This window comes from Strongylocentrotus purpuratus, unplaced genomic scaffold (genome assembly GCF_000002235.5).
Source record: "Strongylocentrotus purpuratus isolate Spur 01 unplaced genomic scaffold, Spur_5.0 spur5_scaffold_4, whole genome shotgun sequence".
Lineage (NCBI taxonomy): Eukaryota > Metazoa > Echinodermata > Echinoidea > Camarodonta > Strongylocentrotidae > Strongylocentrotus > Strongylocentrotus purpuratus.
Genome location: NW_022145610.1, coordinates 25750283 through 25772759, shown reverse-complemented (window position 1 = coordinate 25772759; position 22477 = coordinate 25750283). Strand labels below are relative to the sequence as shown.

Here is a 22477-nt window from a genome sequence, read left to right as displayed (position 1 = left end):
TGTGTATATCTTTTGCTGATACGCCATATGCACCTACGGTACACACTCATACATATATATACACCTATTCAAGTTATGCACAATCTACATGTGTACACTTCCCGAGTCCTCCACTTCACCAATGTAATCATTAGCTCATTTGTTCATGAATAAGTTAACAATTCATATTTTGCTGGAACAAACCTTTGGCCTATAACTAGATTACATTTATTCTTTATTTCATGTTCGAAAATATGAGTCTATTTTTTTTTTACCAGCCATGATGAACATAGCTAAATGAAGCTCACTACTTTGTTTCAAGCTCTCTTTTTAAAAAATTGTATTTTTCCTCTATTCAAAAGAACTTTTCCGGTCTGTTTACAGACTAAATACTTGAATCAGTACCAAGTCCACTGACATACTAGTATACTGGTTCTAACTGGTTGCATGTAAAAGAAAAGTACCTTTTTACATACACATTTATTCTTATCAGTTACATGCTACAGTAGTTTGACTGAAAAGGCTGGTGAGGTACAGAGTGATAAAGAATATGAAACGCACTATGCTTTACTAACGTTCTGTAAACAACGAAGGCATGGTGTGGTATCACAACTTTTTTGATATGAATTCTGCATTACGTTTGTGAACATTGAGGCGGACTGTTGTCAACCCACACTCCCTTTCTATGTTGGGGGTAGTATGAAGAATTACATGTAAATCATGTAGATGACAAATTGACAATGTCCTATTTCATGGTTAAGTCTGGTGCACCCTATAATGCCATTGTCTGTTTCATACTTGCTAGGCTAAAATCCACTTGAAGGCTAAAGAGAGAGAAAAATTAAGGATTTTTATTTTACAGAAAATCAAATCAAATTTATTCACTTTTTGAACAACAGGGTACTCACTTTGGAGTAAGCCCTTTTGATATCATCGGGACCTATAAGCATTTGATGATCAAAGTTCCCTTTCTTTGTGGGGTGGGAGGGGGGGGGGGTCACAAGAAAAGATTTTGAACAGATCTACACTGTCAACAAATACAACTTAGATTTGTCAATAAATGTACATTATAAATAAAGATGCCATGTCTTGAGCAAAGTCCACAAATAGCATTACTAATTGTACCAAAAATCAATTTTTCTGTTCCTGTACATAAAGACGTTAAAGTTTTATTTTATTATAAATGAAAATGTCGCCAATAATGGTGACTGGCTATTAGAATTTGATGGTAGTATATGTTGCAAGCTGCGCTGTACATTGTTTATCATGCTGTATGTAACTCTACACCATGACATTGGTGATATAGTTGGATGCATGCCTCTGTCTTCATGTACCCCATACGTATATGTATGACTCAGAATGTGTGTGCAACATTATGTGCAACATTCAGCAGGAAGGATGCCTGTATTCATAGGCATAGTATGGCTCCAGTCATTGATTGGTGGGGGAGGGGAGGGGGTCATCTCATCTTAATGTTATTTTTTCCCTCTCCCCTCTTCCCTCGCTCTGTCTTTTCTCTCTTCTCCCTCTCCCCCTCCCTCTCCCTCTCCCTTTCCCTCTCCCTCTCCCTCTCCCTCTCTTCTTTTCTCTTTCTCTTTCTCTCCCTCTCCCTCTCTTCTATTCTCTCTCTCCCTCTCTCTCTCTATTTCTCTTTCTCTCTCTCTTTCTCTCTTTCTCTCTCTCTCTCTCTCTCTCTCCCTCTCTTTCTCTCTCTCTCTCTCTCTCTCTCTCTCTCTCCCTCTCTTTCTCCTCTCTTCTCTCCTCTCTCTCTCTCTTAATCACTTTTGCCAATGGAATGAGAGGCACCAGCCCACCAGCTACGGCTGCTACGCCATGGTGACTGTCTGTGTATTTCTTCTGTGTATTTCAAACACTCGCTCTCTGTAGTTAATAGGTGTACTGTGTGTTTGTCATTAGAATATTATTAATTTCCGCTCAGCATAATGTCAAATAGTCTACATTTTCAGTCCCAGATCTTTATATTTTTAGAAGTATTGAAGTGTTTGTAGCTGGTGTCTATATTGACATTTGACCCCAGGGTCATGTTGCACTACTTGGAAATTAAAGAACTTTATATCATAAACATAAGGAAAGGGCAATCATTGTATCCTTTCCTCTTTGCAATATGTTTTGCTGGTCTACAAATGCATGATTCTGTAGACTATACTTCTCATCCAAATTTGCATCCTAATTTGCATATAAATACCATGCAGTAGTTGCAATCACATACTGAACACTCATAGGCTCACACTAAATTTGGATTAAATTGTGATTTTCAAGTTTTTTTGGGCGAAGAACAAAAACTACACTATTAAAAATGCCTTTCTTTATTGTCTTTCTTTCTTTACATAAAAGTGTTTTCTAACATCCAGATTTTTAAGGCTGAACATAATATTTGAGGACTATTAAAGGTTTGTACATAAAGACTGGTCCAAAATCTATATTTAGGTTAGAAAAAGGATCCCAAATTCCCCAATATATATACCAACATCCTTGCACTGGTTCATGTGCAGCTAGAGTACACAGGAGTGTATATATTCACATGATTGGCAATATGGTACACAAAAAAACTTGCTTATGAAAATTTGAACAACACAATTCATACAGTAGAATGAAGTTCTGGTGTACCCAATGCCATTTAGCATAACATGTATGCAATACATTTTAAAAAGGATACACCATGAATTATACTGGTACCGGTATGCTATTGTGGTCGAGGTAGAATTAAGAAACATGTGACTGCGTGCCTCTACTTCCTCAAGTGAATCCGAAAAGCAGGAAGTACCGGTTCTCTATATTTATTTTGGCAAGCACATCAAAATGCTTCCATCAATGTGGGAAAAGGTAACACATTTATTTTTTTGAGGACACTTAAAGTGACGAAATTCAGTCAAACCCATAATTGATCAGCAACCACTAACTAAAATCAAAATCAATACAATGCAGTGTTCAGCAGCTGGGGCTAATTCAACCCTTGATGAACAATATTTGTCATATATACACAATCATAACAATGTATTATTTATCATGTCAAATACTGTCCTGTTGCCTATGCAGCTAAGGCAAGGCGTGGCTCTTTCCAACTTACAGAGAACAAGAAATGTACATCTTCACTCCATGCTGGCCTGTGGGGAACTGCCTATATCTATGCATACCAATCAGCTGCTATGAATATTGAATAATTAAGGGCTTAACCAATCATTCTGGAAAGAACAAATCTAGACAGTAGCGGGAGAATTCACTCAACCGAGATCGTCCTGTACTATACTCCCGTCTCCATTTGTAGCCTGTTTTGGTATAGGGACATTGATTGCTAGTGACATATATGCAGAGCATGTTTTAAACAGAGACGTGTGCAAGGCCGGGGGGGGGGGGGGGGGGGGGGTACAGTGCCCCCTCTCCCCCCCCCCCCCCACTTTTTCAAGTTCCCCAAAAGTGCCCCTTTAACTTTGTAAGAAGTGCCCCTTTTACTTTGCCCCTTCCCCTTTTAACCTCTGATAAGTGCCCCTTCATTAAAAGGTTCATAAAGAGTGACCATTCAAAACCAAATACAATATTTTCTTTTGCTTTTAAAAAGATATACATGTGTTTATATATATATAATTTCATGATATCTCATTGGTTTGATACCTTGTCAAGTTGTCAAGAAAGTCTGGATCTGAAAAGCTTCAGGTGGTTATGGTGTACCACCTTTTAACTTCTCTCATTGTGGATATCAGGGACCCGTTTCACAAAGCCTTTTTTCAATGACAAATGACAAAAATCATTTATAAATCTGTTGACAACCAATCGGGGCAAGGATTTCAGTAGCTTATAACAAAAACTGTCATTTGACACCGATAACAAGTTTTGTGAAATGCCCCCCTGCTATCAGTCCATCTACTGATGCGGATAGGGTGGACAATGGTCCTGTCCAATTTGGATCAAGTTTGTTCCTTGTGTTCGTAGGGTCATGGAGCCAAACTAAATCACCAATATTGTGCCCGATGGAACAAGGCCTACAAAGCAATGTGTGTAGCGGAACCTGTTTGGAAGTGCCACCTTTTTAAAGTGGCCACCTTTTTTGCTTGTTTCCCCCTACTTTTTTTCAGACGGGATTTACTGTAATGAATAAACATTAAAAAACCAGGCTTTGTGAAGTTTTGTGACTATGGGCCAAGATGTTTAATGTGTGGAAAAACTCTTGTGACTTCTAAATTCATCTTTCAAGAGTTAGGAAGTCATTGACCAACATGCGTGCAGTTTCCTTGCAAACTTCACCAAATTCCAATCCCTTCTTGAGATTACTCGATACACTAGGAAACTGATTAGGTGGTCTGTCGTTTTCGACAGATCACCTATTGTTTTCGTCAGAATTTTCTTTCTTTATTTATTTATTTATTATTATTATTATTTATTTTTATTTCTTCCCGTTTTTTGTTTATCGGTTAACTCAAGATCGGTTGTGTTAATTTCTTTTAATTTTTACACAGTCATAAGTCATTGTCATGAGACGTGACAGGAACATTTTCAAGGTCATCAATTTATCGTGACGTCATCCAGGCGCCATTTTGTGAAATCACGTTATCCATCATATCTTCATGATGGATCAGCAAAGATCATTCATATTCATATCACATATATTTCAGGTCAAGGGTCAACAGATCATGTCATCAAAGGTCACATAAAGGTCACGACGCGCGCGTACGTGCGCGTCAAAATTTAAAAATGCTCAAAATTACTTAACTATTGAAGGAGAGTACGAATCAGGTCATTTTAAGCATTTCAAAATTTTCCGTCCGTAAGTGTCAACGCGCGCGTTGCGCGCGCTCACAACGCGCGGAAAAGGTCAAATTCATTTTTTTTTACATGATTTAGATTTCTCTTACCGTAAATGACAATTTACATTAATTTCAGTCACTCTTGACCTTTTATAAGGCCGTGAGCGCGCGTCAAAGTTCAAAATCCGCGCGTACTGCTATGGGCAATATAATGCAAATTTGATCAAAAACATCCCATTTTAAAAATCAAAATAGCTCTTGAGATAGTCAATTGACCCCAACTTTTATATCATGGTTGGAATAAGTATGAGTTGGAGATATGATTTCATGTGTCATTTGACCCTCATTTAACTCATGACGTCATCATAATGGCCTCCGAACTCAAAATTTCAATTTGCATATTATGACGTCAGCATATTTTTGTAAAATTGATTGTATCTCTGTAAATATTGATTAATTTTCTTTCAAATTTTGATATGTTCTACCTGAGAATATTCTCTACAAATGTAGTCATCATGATATTTCATTTTGACAATGGCATCATGGCGTATTTTTGCGATTAAAGGAGGCATGTCAATTTTTCACATTTTGCGTGTATTCTCTATGGGACATGACTTTTTCTCAAAACTGGATTCTACATTCTCGTCTTTTGCGAGCAATATCTCCGTCGTTTTATCTTTGTTTACGCTGAGCTTTGAGTATGTTGTAGCTGAGAAAATAAGCTATCACAAGTGTGTCCTTTATTTTTCGATCAGATGCCGGGATCATGCTCATATTTCACTTACAAAGTGGGATTTGAGAATTCCATTTTCCGTTTACGTGTAATCTCTATGGGAAATGTTTTGGTATATCGGTAACGCACTTGACTTCCGACCTCGAGGTCCCTGGTTCGAGTCCGGGCGTCTCCAACAATTTTTTTCTTCACTTTTTTTTCATTTTGACCTTTCACTGTACAATCTCCTTTGAATTTTAAAACACGTAGTGTCGTATCTTATATGTCCATAAATACGAAAGTAATACTGCTAGAAGTATACGCCACTATGCTCGTTGCTAAGCTTACTTTATTCTGCCGGAGAGGGCAGTATTTCACTGTTTCATACAGACAAGTTTCTGATGGACATAGCAAATATCACATTACTACACCTCTCCCTTCTTTGAGATAGAGTTTCCTATAATGTTGGAGAAGGTGCATTAAGCCTGTTGAATACATACAGTATCGGCTGAATCGGTTTGGATCAAATCTAACAACCAAAATATATATGAGTGATTTGGCTATTTTCTTCTGAGAGTTGTTAGCACTTGTATTTGTGTAAAATCCTATACGTACGAGGTTAGTTATATTTGAGATCAACTGAATGCAAACACAACAATAAAAGGACTGCTGTCTTAAACCTGACATTACAAAATCCTTGTCGAAATCATGAACTGCAAAATACTAGACAAAGTCAAATAGAACTTTCATAACACTTACAACCTTGAAAACACCTTATTGAGGTCTGCTATAACACCAAACTGAAACAATAGAGTATTGTGCAACATTTGGCATTTCAACATCATTTGCAACAAAGTTGTGCATATATGTGTACTTGCACAGCATGACAATAAAATAAATGTTATTAACCAAAATAAATCATTTCTGTTCTTGTACTTTTTCTTTTGGAAACTAATGATGCAAAGAACAGTCCAAGTTAAAAATACATTGTACCACACAATATACAACAATAATGCTTTTGAACGAAATTACTAATAAACACATCATGTTTGTACTTTCAGTGTACAGTAATTTGACATACATACATGTACGTACATTTAAATCATTTTTTGTTTGTTTGTTTACAATATCTGTTTTGTTCGTGAAATATTAATCCTCTTTCCATCCTTCCTCTCTCCCTTTTCAATGAACAATAATGACAAACATATCAAAATAATCATCATCATTCGAACAGTATCTCTATATAAAAAAATAGACTGTTGCATTATTGAACTCACAACTGAAAATTGCTTGAAAAAAGAATTTAGGAAAAAAACATTCCGTATCAATCAGTGTGATGGAGTGGAACTGGTAGATGCGAAGCAGTATGAAAAGATTACCGGTAAAGACAAACATCAGAATGACAAAATGCATAAACAACCATTGGGGGGGGGGGGGTCAAACTAGCTACTGAGATGAAGGCATTTCATCCAAAACATGCATGTAACCAAAACACTATGAGTACTGTCAAAAGGGAGGAACCGAAATATAGTTCTATGAGACATAGTCTGTCAAATATCGAGGCCGTCGCCGGGTACGAGAAGGGCGACTGGAGGGGGCAGGATGTCGGGAGTGAATGTTAGGGGCAGGGGGAACATCATAGTGATGTCCTGGAATGAGAATCCCTTCCTCGTCGCCAAATGTCGTATCTTATATGTCCATAAATACGAAAGTAAATACTGCTAGAAGTATACGCCATTATGCTCGTTGCTAAGCTTACTTTATTCTGCCGGAGAGGGCAGTATTTCACTGTTTCGTACAGACAAGTTTCTGATGGATATACATAGCAAATATCACATTACTACACGTAGAATCGCAAATAATGTAATAAACAACCATATTTACTTTATTATTACCCTATTATCACTTGATCCATTACTTTTCGCCTGTAATCCCCATGGGAGATGACTTTTTCTCAAATCTGGATTCTACATTCCTGTCTTTTGCGAGCAATATCGCCGTTATTTCCGCCTGGTTTTTGTTGATTTTGGAGTATGTTGTAGCTGAGACTCTATGCTATCTAAATGTCCCCTCATCTTTTCAATCAGATGTCAGAATCACGCTCATGATCATCATGATGATCATCATGATCATGATCATCATCATGGTCTGATCATGATCATGATCATCAACATCATCATCATCATCATCATTAACATTATCATTATAATCATCATCATAATCATTACTATCAAGATCATCATCATCATCATCATCATTATGATCATTGTTTACATTTACATATCGTTAAAATTTCTCTCTTTTTCTATATGGGAGATGACTTTTTCTCAAATCTGGATTCTACATCCCTGTCTTTTGAGAGCAATATCGCCGTTATTTCCGCTTGTTTTTTAAAATATATTTGAGCATGTTGTAGCTGAGACTATATGCTATCTAAATGTCCCCTCATTTTTTTCAATCAGATGTCAGGATCACGCTCATGATCATCATCATCAATATCATCATCATCGTGATGGTCTGATGATCATCAACATCATCATTAACATTATTATTATTATCATCATCTAACATTATCATTACCATCACCTTCATGTTCATTATCATCATGATCATCATTGTCTATGTCTATATAACTTCTCCCTTTCTCTATATAGTAAATATTCAAATCTATTTATGCTAGTAGAGTGCCTCGATTGCATCTCTTTCTCTTTCTCCTCTCTCTTGCTATGTTCCCCTTCTCCTCTCTTGTTCTGCCCCTCTCTCTTGCTTTGTTTCTGCATCCCCCTCTCTCTTTCTCTACTCTTCACCCTCTCCCTTCCTTCGTCTCACTCCTTCCTTGCCTCCCTCTTTCTCCCTTGCGATGTCTCGATCTATCTCTGCCCTTCTCTTTTGTTATACTCTCTCACCCTCTCCCTATTCCGCCTCTGACTCTCGTTCTCCCTCTATTATGTCTTCCAGTGTTCCCCAATCTTCTTTAACTTTTTCTTCTAACCTTTGTATTCTTGTTTCACCCCTACCATGTACTATAGAGAGAAACATGAAATAAAGTCTATTAGTAAACAGGTCTATTCATTGTTAAATTCATGTTCAAAGCACTAAACAAAGCTTATCAAACCAAAGTCAAAGCTAAATTGCATAGACCTATCTACATGCATGTAAATGACATTCTGCACCAAACTTAACATCACGCTATTTCCTTGGCGATCTAAAAAAGAACCGCAATGCAATATTACAAATGGTAATCACCTATCATCTTCAAACACATTTTAAAAGAAATAAATTTTAAAAACAGCATATCCAATTAAATTTGATATACCAAAATAAAAGCACATACTGAAAAGAGCAGCATTGTACAAATCTCTAAAAAGGGCATTTTAACATGTATATATATTCAACAGAAATGGAATACATATATAAAACAGGTACATAAACAAGATACCTACTGATTATATGAAAGGCCCCCTACATAGCAAGTGAGATATAAGTTCAGATAAACACAATAAAAATAAAACTAAAAAACAATGTACATTATGGATAATCCCTAACAGCCCTATATACCTCTTTGTTACAGCAAGCAAGACACTGCTATGTATAGTGAATGCAGTAGATATTGACAGTTGATCGTAAGGTACCACTATATATGGGGTAAATGTTGCAAATAAACTGACATTATAATCATAATCCAATATTGACTATTCACAAAACAAACTGGATATGTGACCTCTAATGACATAAAATTGTAGTGTACAAACATGTGCCATTGAACCCCAATCTTCTTTAACTTTTCCTTCTAACCTTTGTATTCTTGTTTCACCCCCTACCATGTACTATAGAGAGAAACATAAAATGAAGTACATTAGTAAACAGGTCTATTCATTGTTAACCAAAGTCAAAGCTAAATTGCATAGACCTATCTACATGCATGTAAATGACATTCTGCACCAAACTTAACATCACGCTATTTCCTTGGCGATCTAAAAAAGAACCGCAATGCAATGTTACAAATGGTAATCACCTATCATCTTCGAACACATTTTAAAAGAAATAAATTTTAAAAACAGCATATCCAATTAAATTTGATATACCAAAATAAAAGCACATACTGAAAAGAGCAGCATTGTACAAATCTCTGAAAAGGGCATTTTAACATGTATATATATTCAACAGAAATGGAATACATATATAAAACAGGTACATAAACAACATAAGTTCAGATAAACACAATAACAATAAAAACTAAAAAACAATGTACATTATGGATAATCCCTAACAGCCCTATATACCTCTTTGTTACAGCAAGCAAGACACTGCTATGTATAGTGAATGCAGTAGATATTGACAGTTGATCGTAAGATACCACTATATATGGGGTAAATGTTGCAAATAAACTGACATTATAATCATAATCCAATATTGACTATTCACGAAACAAACTGGATATGTGACCTCTAATGACATAAAATTGTAGTGTACAAACATGTGCCATTGAAAATCATAATCGTGTAATATATGACAATATAACAAATTACAGTGAATTGTCTTTCGCTGTACTACTAAGATCTGTTATCCTGATGTTAAAAAGAAGACAAACAGTAACTGTTATCAATGATATCCATCAGATTCTGTTTCATATATCAGCAACATCAACCAATATAAGAATTACGGTAATGCCAAGATAAGAAGAGTGACATGCATGTATAACTTCTTTTCCCCAAGGAGCATGCATAAGATCTATCTTTACAATATATCACTCAAAACACTGTGTGAATACAAGGATTTACAAACTTACAGAAAAATAAACGTGTTAAATCCCAAAATCTTGCAATGTATGTGCAAAGTTAAAACACAAATGTAATAAAATACATCATAAATGGCGCTTTGTTTCTGCATCCCCCTCTCTCTCTACTATTCACCCTCTCTCTTCCTCTGTCTCAAATAAGATACAACTATAAAGGAATGAGAGCGTAAAAGGAATTGAACAATCAGAAACAAAAACTATCATATAAAAATACATGTAGTTACATGGAAGTGCACACAAAATCCCAAAATATCTTGTGTGGAACAAAGGTATATGTTTACATTGTCATACCAGTAAAAATAAGACTAAAATCACACAGAAACATGGTATCAGAAAATAAATGTAAGAATCAGAGGTGGAAAAATGGACATGAACACACGTTAGTATGAATAAAGAAAAAAAAAGTATGCTGAGCCATACAGAGTGGCATTCAAAATGTCTTGGTCGAGATCGAGGCTACTTGTGCCACAATGCTCTTATGACAGAGCCGTAACCACTCCCCAAGGCCTAGTCTTTGCTGAACCAGGTATCACCGGAGGGCTGAAGTCCTTGGGTGATGTTACCGCTGTGTGTTGGATGATGAGGACAGCCTTCTGACTCGAGGGCGGTAGTTTGTTTGAACTGGTGAACAAAGGGATATGGTGGTGCACTGTCATTGGTGACTAGGGTTGTAGAAATGAGCTTTGCAATGTTGCGCTTTGCAGTCATCTGAAGAAGTTATATGAAGTGAAATAAAAAAAATCATTTGAAGATTAGGAATATGAACAGTACTGAATTTTTCTTTTTTAAAAGTGTTCACCTTCTTAATAAACGCATTTGACATAAAAAGTATTCTGTCTATGCAACCCTAATGTAACATTTTCAAAGCAAAAAGATATGTCATAGAATTGTCAATTTACTCCAGGTGTGCCAATTTTGTGGGAATCAATAGTGTAGTGGCCGAGGTCAGCCATCTATCAGGAGGAGCTTGAAATAACTCTGTACAGTAGGGTTAGGCTTTTTCAAACATTTTAGTTTAATCTTTCCTTACCCTGTGAAGGTCCTGATACATTACATGTATATGCTGGTGTTCCATACTTCTGCCACAATGCTGTTTTGGTGACAGAGCCGTAAACACTCCCCAAGGCATAGTCTTCGCTGAACCAGGTATCACCGGAGGGCTGAAGTCCTGGGGTGATGTTACCGCTGTGTGTTGGACGATGAGGACAGCCTTCTGACTCGAGGGCGGTAGTTTGTTTGAACTGGTGAGCAAAGGGGTATGGTGGTGCACTGTCATTGGTGACTAGGGTTGTAGAAATGAGCTTTGCAACGTTGCGCTTTGCAGTCATCTGAAGAAGTTATCTCAAGAAGTGAAATAAAAAAAATCATTTGAAGATTAGGAATATAAACAGTACTAAATGTTTCTTTTTTGAAAGTGTTCACATTATTAATGAACGCATTTGACATAAAAAGTATTCTGTCTATGCAACCCCAATGTAACATTTTCAAAGCAAAAAGATATGTCATAGAATTGCCAATTTACTCCAGGTGTGCCAATTTTGTGGGAATCACTAGTGTAGTGGCCGTGGTCAGCCATCTATCAGGAGGAGCTTGAAATAACTCTGTACAGTAGGGTTAGGCTTTTTCAAACATTTTAGTTTGGCAATCTTTCCTTACCCTGTAAAGGTCCCGATACATTACATGTATATGCTGGTGTTCCATACTTCTGCCACAATGCTGTTTTGGTGACAAAGCCGTAAACACTCCCCAAGGCCTAGTCTTCGCTGAACCAGGTATCACCGGAGGGCTGAAGTCCTGGGGTGATGTTACCGCTGTGTGTTGGACGATGAGGACAGCCTTCTGACTCGAGGGCGGTAGTTTGTTTGAACTGGTGAGCAAAGGGGTATGGTGGTGCACGGTCATTGGTGACTAGGGTTGTAGAAGTGAGCTTTGCAATGTTGCGCTTTGCAGTCATCTGAAGAAGTTATCTCAAGAAGTGAAATTTAAAAAAATCATTTGAAGATTAGGAATATGAACAGTACTCAATTTTTCTTTCTTAAAAGTGTTAACCTTATTAATGAACGCATTTGACATAAAAAGTGTTCTGTCTATGCAACCCCAATGTAACATTTTCAAAGCAAAAAGATATGTCATAGAATTGCCAATTTACTCCAGGTGTGCCAATTTTGTGGGAATCAACAGTGTAGTGGCCGAGGTCAACCATCTATCCGGAGGAGCTTGAAATAACTCAGTACAGTAGGGTTAGGCTTTTTCAAACATTTTAGTTTGGCAATCTTTCCTTACCCTGTATATGCTGGTGTTCCATACTTCTGCCACAATGCTGTTATGATGACAGAGCCGTAAACACTCCCCAAGGCCTAGTCTTTGCTGAACCAGGTATCACCGGAGGGCTGAAGTCCTTGGGTGATGTTACCGCTGTGTGTTGGATGATGAGGACAGCCTTCTGACTCGAGGGCGGTAGTTTGTTTCAACTGGTGAGCAAAGGGATATGGTGGTGCACTGTCATTGATGACTAGGGTTGTAGAAATGAGCTTTGCAACGTTGCGCTTTGCAGTCATCTGAAGCAGTTATCTGAAGTGAAATAAAAAAAATCATTTGAAGATTAGGAATATGAACAGCACTGAATTTTTCTTTTTTAAAAGTGTTAACCTTATTAATGAACGCATTTGACATAAAAAGTATTCTGTCTATGCAACCCCAATGTAACATTTTCAAAGCAAAAAGATATGTCATAGAATTGCCAAATTACTCCAGGTGTAAAGGGCCTCCTTCTTTTTTTTCAAAAAAAACAGGACGCTAAACATGTTTTATTTTTTATTTGGCCTTACAATAAATATCAAAATGCAATCTTAACAGCTTCATGGTAACTATAATATGTAGGGATGACCTCTGTTTCCAATAAATCTAGTCCCTTGCTGTACACATGATCTATCAATGTCCCCTTCTCAGTAGTACCATTAACAACATGCTGTTTGTAACCTTTATTACACATCAGCTTGTTTACCTGTGAAGAACCTTTAAACAAATCCTCATTAAAATCTCCCATCACAATACACCTAATGCTTCTTTTGTGTAATGCATCTAGCAAATTGTCTAATGATTCACAGAATGATTTGATACTATATGATGGAGGTCGATAAACAACTGAAATCACAACAGAAACTGGTTTGGTGACAAGAATTGCAATAAACTCTAAGTTGTCGACAGATATGTCTAATCTACTTGAATATGTATTCTTGATATACATTGCAACACCTCCGTGCGATTGTTCTTTGAGTACATTTCCAACTCCAGAATTACAGTATGAAAGATGTCGTGGCTGATGATAAAATCGAAAGTTATCTAAAATAACGTCACAGAGATCATCATCATTAATCCATGTTTCGGTCAAGCAAATACAATCTACATTCACAAATTGGCACTGGGATTTGAAATCGATAAAATGCTGTTTTAATCCTTGTACATTTTGCATTACCAAAGAAAAGTTATAATCGTGAATATCTTCAGAAGTTTCATTCTCGATAAACGGCTTCATAATCTCAATGCGTTCTTTAATTTCTGGATTACAATATATACGTTTAGGATCGAAATGTTCTATCACAAGTCCAGATAACGAAGTAACGCGACTAAGCCCAACATATGCCTGTCCAGATTGAAATACATTTTTTAATGATACAACAGCTTTGTCTAATGTCGAACCTTGTACTTTATGAATTGTGCAAGCATAAGCAAGCTTAAGTGGAAATTGTTTTCTCACATATTTCTTACCAATGGATTCTTGAGACATTTCGATTGAATGAATACCAATATCGGCCTTCTCAAAATTAACTTTGATGCAAACTGGATTCAAATTTGTATGATCCGTTATTATTTCTGTTACATTTCCGAAACATCCATTTGTCAGGCCTTTACTAACATCAATGTTTTTGAGCAGCATCACTCTAGCATTAACTGCAATCCACAGATAAGGAGGCAACTGGGTTTTCTTCTTTGTATAAGGTTTTTCCCGTATTTGATTTCCTTTTTTAACATCTTTGTCCATGTCTTGTGCTTTTACGCATATCACATCTCCACATTTTGTATGCAATAATTTCTTGTTCCAAGCATCTACTTCATTGTTACATGCATAGATATGCAGAGCATTTTCACATTCTTCACCAGTCTCGCAGGACTTGAGCATTGCTAGGTCTTCATCACAGAGAATCTCTTCCCCTTGTTTTACACGTAATCTATTTAAGAGAAAAGCGAATTGGGTATCGTCTTTTTGTCTCATAATGTCTTCAAGTTCTACTTTCTTGAAATTAGCATTCCACAATGCACCATTGAGTGTGTCTTTATATAAAGGAGTTCCTAAGACTGGAGGTAACTGATACATGTCTCCCACAGCAATAACTGAAACACCAGCAAAAGCAGTTTGATCTCGTGATTGTTTTATTTGTCGTAGGCGGCCGTGAATGTAAGACATCATCTTTTGATCTACCATTGATACTTCATCTATGATTAAAATTTGCAATTCAGCCAGCTTATTTCGAAGGACACTTATTTTCTCATCACTCAGCGGTTGATACAGTACTTGTGCATTGATTGGAATAGAAAGAATACTATGTATAGTATGGCCATTGATATTGTATGCAGCTACTCCGGTTGGAGCCATTTTCAATACTGAGACATCATCAGGATGTGGCAACATTCGGGCTAGTATACGTGTTGCTTCATAGTAAAGACATTTGATCAAATGACTCTTTCCAGTGCCAGCACCTCCAGTTAGAAACATATGAAACGGTTCGACCGATTTTCCATTTACTCTATCTAAACACCACTGTCGTATTTTGTAAAAAACACTCTGTTGCTTCTCATTCAAAGACCTCATCAAAGAATGTCCATCTTGTTTGGAAATTTTTACCGAACGTAGTTCGATGCTATAGTCATCTTTTTTCGGTTCATTCTTTAAATCTGGGATATCAAGATCTCCATCACAATCTTCGACATCTACATTTTCTTTGGGATGTTCAAGTCGCTCTACTTCCTTTTCCGGACATAAAAGACCCCATGCATCTTCGTGTGGACCAAATTTGTCAAGATGCTCCTGTGCATGATCAATTGCATCGGCGTTCATTTCAAACTTCTTTCGGTTAGTACAGACAATTGACCAGACTTTCTCCAATTCACGTCCACATATTTTCACAGAACCTGTCTCGTAGAACTCTTCATGTGTTTCAAATGTTGGGGGCTTTAATTGTCCATCTTCAAAATATGGCAGAAAGAGTTGCAAAATGCTCAAATAATATTTTTCGGGTGAGATAATGGGTGAGAATCGGGGATATCTTACAACTGCATCTCCCGTACGAGTACGCTTCTGAATATACCCCAGATCGTTATCTAATTTAAAGACATTTTTACTTCTTGTACTTGGCTTTTGGGATGCAGTTAAGATTCTATACTGAGAACAAAACGTTGCAAGACACATATCACTGAATTCTGCGTTTCTAGGTCGAGCTTTGTATCTGTCGAGCTTGCTAGGCATCCAAACATTCTCATCATCATCATTATCGTTATCTGGTCTGCTTTTTATAACGCTTAATGGTAAACTCATTCTGACAGGGTCGGGTCCAACAGGAATGAATTCCACTTTCCTAGAACATTCTTTCAATCTGAGACTGCAAACACGATAGACGCTTTCTTGAGCAGACACTTCACGATTTTGCATGTACACCTGGCCAAGTTTTTTCATGCTTTCCTTTGCGTTTTCATTTCCCTCTTTCATTTCTGATAGTGTATGACTCAATAGCATTCCGATTTCTCGTTCAGCTTTTGACATGTAGGATACAATATAAGCCACGCATGCAAATACATTTGTTACAAACTGCAAATCCATGTTGGCATTCCAGCTTCTTAGTAGACTTGGATTAAACTGATTTACCCATACATCTTGTATTTCTCTTTTGATGATTATACTTTGTTGTGATGCTAATTCATTATGTGCATTCTCAAATTGATTTTGTGTAATGCCAAGCTTTTCAAAGAGATGGTTTACACTGTTGTACTCGATTCCATTGGATAATGCATCTTTAACTGACTTCAACAATTTCTCTGCATCATCTTTAATCTTTTTAGAAGCTTTAATTTGATCATTGTCCTTTCCCTTATTTTGCACTTTCCCACAATCTTTAGCTGGAATCTCTTCAACAGGTGTTACAATGAATGTTTTTTCAGATGGTGGTCTTGGGAAATTAAATCTACACGCTTTTCCCGTTTTTGTGCAAGATTTAGAATGTTTCTTACTGTGTTGTTGGACCTTGCTCACTATTTCATGTAGTTCTTGATCTTCCTTTTCATCCGGTTTCTGGCAAGAAATGTATTTATCTACGAATTGTACGACATCATCATCTTTATCGATACCCAACTGTGGAGCATTTTGAACCCAGAACAAGGCATGAATGTGAGGGGAACCACGGGCTTGATACTCTACTCTCCAAAATGAATCAACTACTTTACCAATCGGTGCAGCGGGAGATAAAATAACTCTCTTCATAAAAGTGTGAAATCTTTTATCAAACATTCTGGCAACTGTTACTGGATTTGATCTTAAAAGATTACATTTTTCTGTATAGTCTAATTCACTCGATTCCCTGGTGTCTCCTTTTTGTCTAAGCAATGTATTCATTAATTCTGGCCATCTCATATCGGCAGATGAGAAAGAAGCAAACCATGTCGGCTTTCCAAGCTGTCGTACCATTGCGAGAACATCTTTTTGTGTCTTTTGCCAGAATGGAGGTGTTCCACGAATTTGCTTTAAAAATTTATAGCCCTTGTCTGATTTTAGTATTTTTTTAACTTTCTCTGCATCTTTCAAATCTGAGGCAGTTATTGAAGACGAATCATCTTTTTTGTTTGGACTTTGCCTTAAAGCGATAGAAACTTGTGATATAACCTGTTGAATTTCATAAATATATTGTGCATAAAAGATGTAATCTGTATTCTGAGCAAATCTGTTGTCCACGTGCATCAGTCGGTTATGGAGATAACGTCCTAATGTTATTTTTTCATCTCTTCTATCATGGAATGTTGGTTGACCTTTAGGAAATAATACTGGGAAACATTTGGCCTCATTGCTTTCATCTTGTAGAATTGATACAGGGCTTCTTCCTTCACAAGGAGCACAACATATTATGTCTTCAAAATACTGATCTAATATTTCCTGTCCAATATCTACTGGCTGGAGACACGAGTCTAACTGAATACCGCGTAATCGTTCTTCCATATCGTCTTCAGTGTCCTTGTCATTTATTTTTTTGTGTAGTTTACTGTTGTCTTGCATGTTTTCATTAGTATTTTTGTCTTTGGACAAAATGTAATCAATTTGTTCTTCCATTTCCTTCCAATATTTTGCTAAACGAGCTTTACCACCGATTTCCACTGCTTCTTCCTTTTCATTATCTTTTTCATTTCGTTCAAGTGAGTTTTCCCATTTATCATTTACTGTAACATCAAAATACCACTTATTATTTGCTTTTAAATACTGCAGAGCATTAAGCAAGTTAGATTTATCTACAAATTTGTACTCATAATAGCTTTTGTACGACAATTTTCGTTTGAGTTTAACACGGATCAATTGATCTTCAGTCTGTGGTCTTGGCAACATATCTACTGTTTCATAAGTGTTTGAAGGCACGCACACGACTGGGCCATGGACTCCATTTTGACCACCTTTAGGCAAGGCCATTAACTTCATGAAAGGAATATTCAATGCAATCAAATGCTGTTCTAAATTGTTCAGATTGGCAAGTTCTTTTGGAACTTCATGTAGTTGTAAATTGTTCATATTTGCTTCTGCAGGTACTTTTCCAGCTTGCAATTTTCTATGACAGGTGAAGCATATCCATAGTGACGATCTGGCTGACTGGCCTATTAAACATTTTGACCGGCATTCTGAATTGCAAACATGCAAATATTCTTCACTTATGCATGTCTGAATTTTATAATTACTCTTTTTACATTTCAATACTTGGTTCTCAAAGAGAAGTTTTAAGCATACACAGCACACATATTCTGGGCCATGAGAAATTATCTTTCTAAATTCTTCAAGTACAATATCAAACTCGGACAATTTTACCGTTCGAAGTACAGACCTTTTTCGATTTTGTTTTATTACATTTTGCCTATATTTTTCAATTCTTTTATATTTCATTTTTAAGCTCATCAATTTCTTTTCCTTAAATTCGTTGCCTTTATATCTAATTTTGGACAATGTTTTCATATTTGCCTTTTTTGTATGTTTAAATTGCTGATCGTTGCAATATAATTTCTTCATTTGTTTTTTCATGATATCTTGTTGTTTTTCCTTAAAATTTTCATCGTTGCGATATAATTCCTTTATTCGTTTTTTCATGATATCTTGTTGTTTTTTCTTAAAATTTTCATCGTTGCGATATAATTCCTTTATTCGTTTTTTCATGATATCTTGTTGTTTTTTCTTAAAATTTTCATCGTTGCGATATAATTCCTTTATTCGTTTTTTCATGATATCTTGTTGTTTTTTCTTAAAATGTTTGTTGTTCAAATATTTACTTCTTAATTTGCTTTTATGCATTCGTTTAAATAGTTCATCATGCTGGTATTTACTTCTTACTCTACTCTTGTGCATTCGTTTAAATAGTTCATCATGCTGGTATTTACTTCTTATTCTACTCTTGTGCATTCGTTTAAATAGTTCATCATGCTGGTATTTACTTCTTATTCTACTCTTGTGCATTCGTTTAAATAGTTCATCGTTCCAATATCTATTTTTCATTTTAATCCTCATAGCTGTTTTAACATTTTCTTTGAATCCTTCATTTCTCAAATATTTTTGTTTATTTCCATACAAAATTTTCTTTTTATAACGTGAATCAAAATGATATTTGGTTTTCATCATATTTAGCTGTATGTTCCTGAAATTTGAATCCTCTTCATACATTTCTTTTTGCCTTTTTTTTACTTCATTTATTTTTTCTATTTTGTAGGTTAAATCATTTTGATATTTATTTTTCATTTTAATTTTTTTCATTTGCGCATTGTGAATACACTTTTCCTTTTTCTTAATGATTTCATCTTTGGCCAGGGCTCGTTTTTCTCTCATTTGCTGTCTCATGCGCTTCCTTTTTTGATTAGAACTTTGTCTATTTTTACGTTTTTTCTTTCCATGGTCTACATTTCTAACATGAACTTCTCCAATTACTATTAATTCATCATGACTATCAGCACATTCGCTTGCATCAATTCTTAAGCTGTCGTTCTCATTCATTTTTAGCAATTTGGTTTTTCGAATTTCCTTGCCAAGGTCGACATCAACGTTTGCATCGCTTTCGAGGTTACTCCATTTTCGTTTTCTGCTTAAGATAGAGTTGGAATTCTGAACTTTGTTCACTAAATTTAATCTATCAGAGTCATTCCCGGATTTAGTACAATTTTTGGAATCTCCTTTTTGTTCATTTTCATATTCTGTATTTATAGAGTCATTTCCGTTCAGAAGACAACTATTATTTAGCTGGGATTCTTTTAATTTGGTTAAGCCAATTGTCACACTCTTCAGTTTCAATTCCTGACCGTTATAATGTACATCATGAATGATTGTTTCATTTGCTTCTTCAGGGAAGAGAAATACATTTGGGTTATCAATCATCTTTTGTGGGTGCTGACCGTTATAATGTACATCATGAATGATTGTTTCATTTGCTTCTTCAGGGAAGAGAAATACATTTGGGTTATCAATCATCTTTTGTGGGGAAACACTCTCATCCAATATTTGAACTTCATCAAAGCTTTCACAATGTATGGAACATCCAGAGCTTCCAGACTGACTTTCACTGTGCGTATTTGACGAAGGAATTGGATTACAAACAAAATCCTGTAACTGTGGATAGCCTTTCAAGGTTTCATTCTTACCGGAAGTTGCTTTAGCACATACACTAGTTACTTCATATTCGGTGTGCAGGGGGCATCCCATTGATTTTGCTAACCTCATGCAATGCTTGTACACACCTTGCCAGCTTTGAGTACGAAGTACAACACTGTGTCCGTTACAACTCAGGAAACCTCGACTGCTTCTGGAATGTGAATCAAATATAAAGAAACCATCTTGACCAGATAATACAATGAAAGTACTTCTAGCAAATGTCACAAAACATGCATCAGAATCAGTACAGAGTTCTTTTTCGAGTGCTTGCTTCAATGTCATCGAAAGAGACTGGGCCAATATCAATTCATCTCCATCTAACAATCCAGTGACTGGTTCACGGCGTACTATGTTAAACAATTCATTGTACGCATCCAAATATTCAAATAGATCAGATATCAATAAGTATTGGTTGTCGAGTGAAGTGGATCGCCGTATGTAACAGTATAATTCATTACCGTTATTCAAAATCCTGTCTAGATCTGTACTTTTCCAATCATTGACATTTTTTACCTTGCTATACAACAGTGCAGAAAGTGAATTGGTAACACACTGCTTTCCACTTAAGTCACCAAATCTTGTATCACCTTGATTGAATGTCCCTTGGGCAACAAGCGTTATTTGTGTATCGACTCTCGTGCATTTGTCTTTGTGATCACTTTTAAGGGTTTCGTCCTTGGTGTTACGTTCGTTGTGAACGACTGATTCAGACTGATTACTTGCACACTGTTCATATGTCATGTCAAAAAGATTTGCAGTACCTTTCCTCTCATCGTGATTTATCGTACCAGTCTCCAACGTGAGCCTACGTTTTTTTCCCTTTGGATCAACATGGTTTTGAAATGTTTCAGGAGACTTATCCACTACTTCATCAATTTCTTCCTCTATCTGCGACTTGGATCTACACTTCTTGAACACATGCTTTACTTTAACATCAGCCTGAATTGATGGACATGGCAAAGTTCTCTTTGACGTTCTATCTTCTTTAGTTGTTCTTGTCTGTTCCAATGAATTGAAATTGACAAAATCTACAGATTCAACAACATTAAAATGAACATTTCCTGTGTACAGTATATAAATTCCCTTATCAGATGTTACAATATTTATTCTTCCAGGTTTCTTTGCAGAGAACAATTGCCAACATGGTACTTGGTCATTGTATGAATAAATATCAGTATCGATTAAATTTGCTAAAGCGCTAATTTCAGTGTCTGTAGCCCACGTTCCGTCTTCCTTTATTCTACGTTTCAAAACATATTCTCTGACTGTTCTATATTCTTGCCTCAATGTATTACTAAACATGTCCTTGGTTTGCAATAAATGTTTCACAGTGGCATTTCTTAAAATTGCATGATTATGCTCAGTTCCAGAAATTACATAGGAAATTGCACGAAAGAAACAATTGCCATCACCAGTAATTTGTTTACTCTGTAAAGGAACTCCAATAGAGCTATTTCTATCTAACCTTGAATCACAGCCTTTGCCTATATATCTGATATTCAGTTTTGAACAAATGTTCTGTTTGTCATTATTCTGGAGGGGTACAAATTTGAAATCTTTATCAGGTCTATCACGTAATCCAAGATCTGCTACAAATTCAACTTCTGTTTCTGTTTCATCAGTACATGTGTACATATTAGCATCTATTGCCTTTTCAATGTCTTCATCTTTGATATTTGAATCTGAAGAAGATTCTAAAGGATTCCTTGAATGAGCATGATCATTAAATGACATATCAGTATCATTGTCTGTACCATCTTTTACTGTATCAAAGCTTCTATTCTTCAGGTCATTGTCAAACACTGCATCTTCTTGTACACCATCTGAAACATCTGAAAAATCATTTTTCATCATATCATCATTTTCCAATACCGATTCACAGACATTGTCTACTGGTTCATTTATGGGCATATCTTTTGGTCTATCACTAACATTCAAAGGCATATTGCGTTGTGGTAAAACACTTCTATCGAATAAATCACATCCAGGACTTGTGTCTGTATCACTATCAGATTCTAAACAATTTCTTGCACACGAACGTTTCACTGGTATGTGAACATCACTGCCACTATCATCGTCTGTTTCAATTTCCCTATTTTCATCAAAATTTGATTTCAACAGATTATTCTTTGAATCGTCCTGCACAACTCCATCTGAACCTTTGTTGTCTTTCATATTGCAAATATGCTGGTCTGAGTGTTCATCATTTTTACATGTATTTGGATCAAGGCCTTGGTCACTTGCATTCATAGATTTCTTTGTATCCAGCTTCTCATTCTTTACTGCTAATTCTA

General features: G+C 36.1%; 2 protein-coding genes across 3 annotated transcripts; both read right to left on the bottom strand.

The window, feature by feature from the left end:
- Positions 1-8517: 8517 nt before the first annotated feature.
- Positions 8518-12601, bottom strand: LOC115929208. The gene is made up of 4 exons (XM_030997726.1): positions 12533-12601; positions 11906-12116; positions 11280-11577; positions 8518-10957 (listed from the first exon to the last, which is right to left on the bottom strand). The coding sequence occupies exons 2-4, from the start codon at positions 11948-11950 to the stop codon at positions 10902-10904; spliced, it is 399 nt and encodes a 132-aa protein (XP_030853586.1). The 5' UTR covers positions 11951-12116; positions 12533-12601; the 3' UTR covers positions 8518-10901.
- Positions 12602-12658: 57 nt separating this feature from the next.
- LOC115929207 lies at positions 12659-21912 on the bottom strand. Of its 2 annotated transcripts, XM_030997725.1 has the most exons (3): positions 20697-21912; positions 20270-20334; positions 12659-12820 (listed from the first exon to the last, which is right to left on the bottom strand). In XM_030997725.1, the coding sequence occupies exons 1-2, from the start codon at positions 21816-21818 to the stop codon at positions 20308-20310; spliced, it is 1149 nt and encodes a 382-aa protein (XP_030853585.1). In that variant the 5' UTR covers positions 21819-21912; the 3' UTR covers positions 12659-12820; positions 20270-20307. The 2 variants fall into 2 exon arrangements, with proteins under 2 accessions (XP_030853585.1, XP_030853584.1); XM_030997724.1 differs by lacking the exon at positions 12659-12820 and having other exon boundaries at positions 19333-20334.
- Between the last annotated feature and the right edge of the window lie 565 nt (positions 21913-22477).

Bases quoted from the DNA above. Each gene is read 5' to 3' on its own strand.
- LOC115929208 (XM_030997726.1), bottom strand. From the start codon at position 11,950: ATGGAACACCAGCATATACATGTAATGTATCGGGACCTTTACAGG. The intron at 11,578-11,905 runs GTAAGGAAAGAT...TAACTTCTTCAG, and splicing joins TGTATCGGGACCTTTACAGG to ATGACTGCAAAGCGCAACGT. The intron at 10,958-11,279 runs GTAAGGAAAGAT...TAACTTCTTCAG, and splicing joins TGTATCAGGACCTTCACAGG to ATGACTGCAAAGCGCAACAT.
- LOC115929207 (XM_030997725.1), bottom strand. From the start codon at position 21,818: ATGTACACATGTACTGATGAAACAGAAACAGAAGTTGAATTTGTAGCA. The intron at 20,335-20,696 runs GTAAAAAATGTC...TTCACATTCCAG, and splicing joins CTGCACTGTTGTATAGCAAG to AAGCAGTCGAGGTTTCCTGA.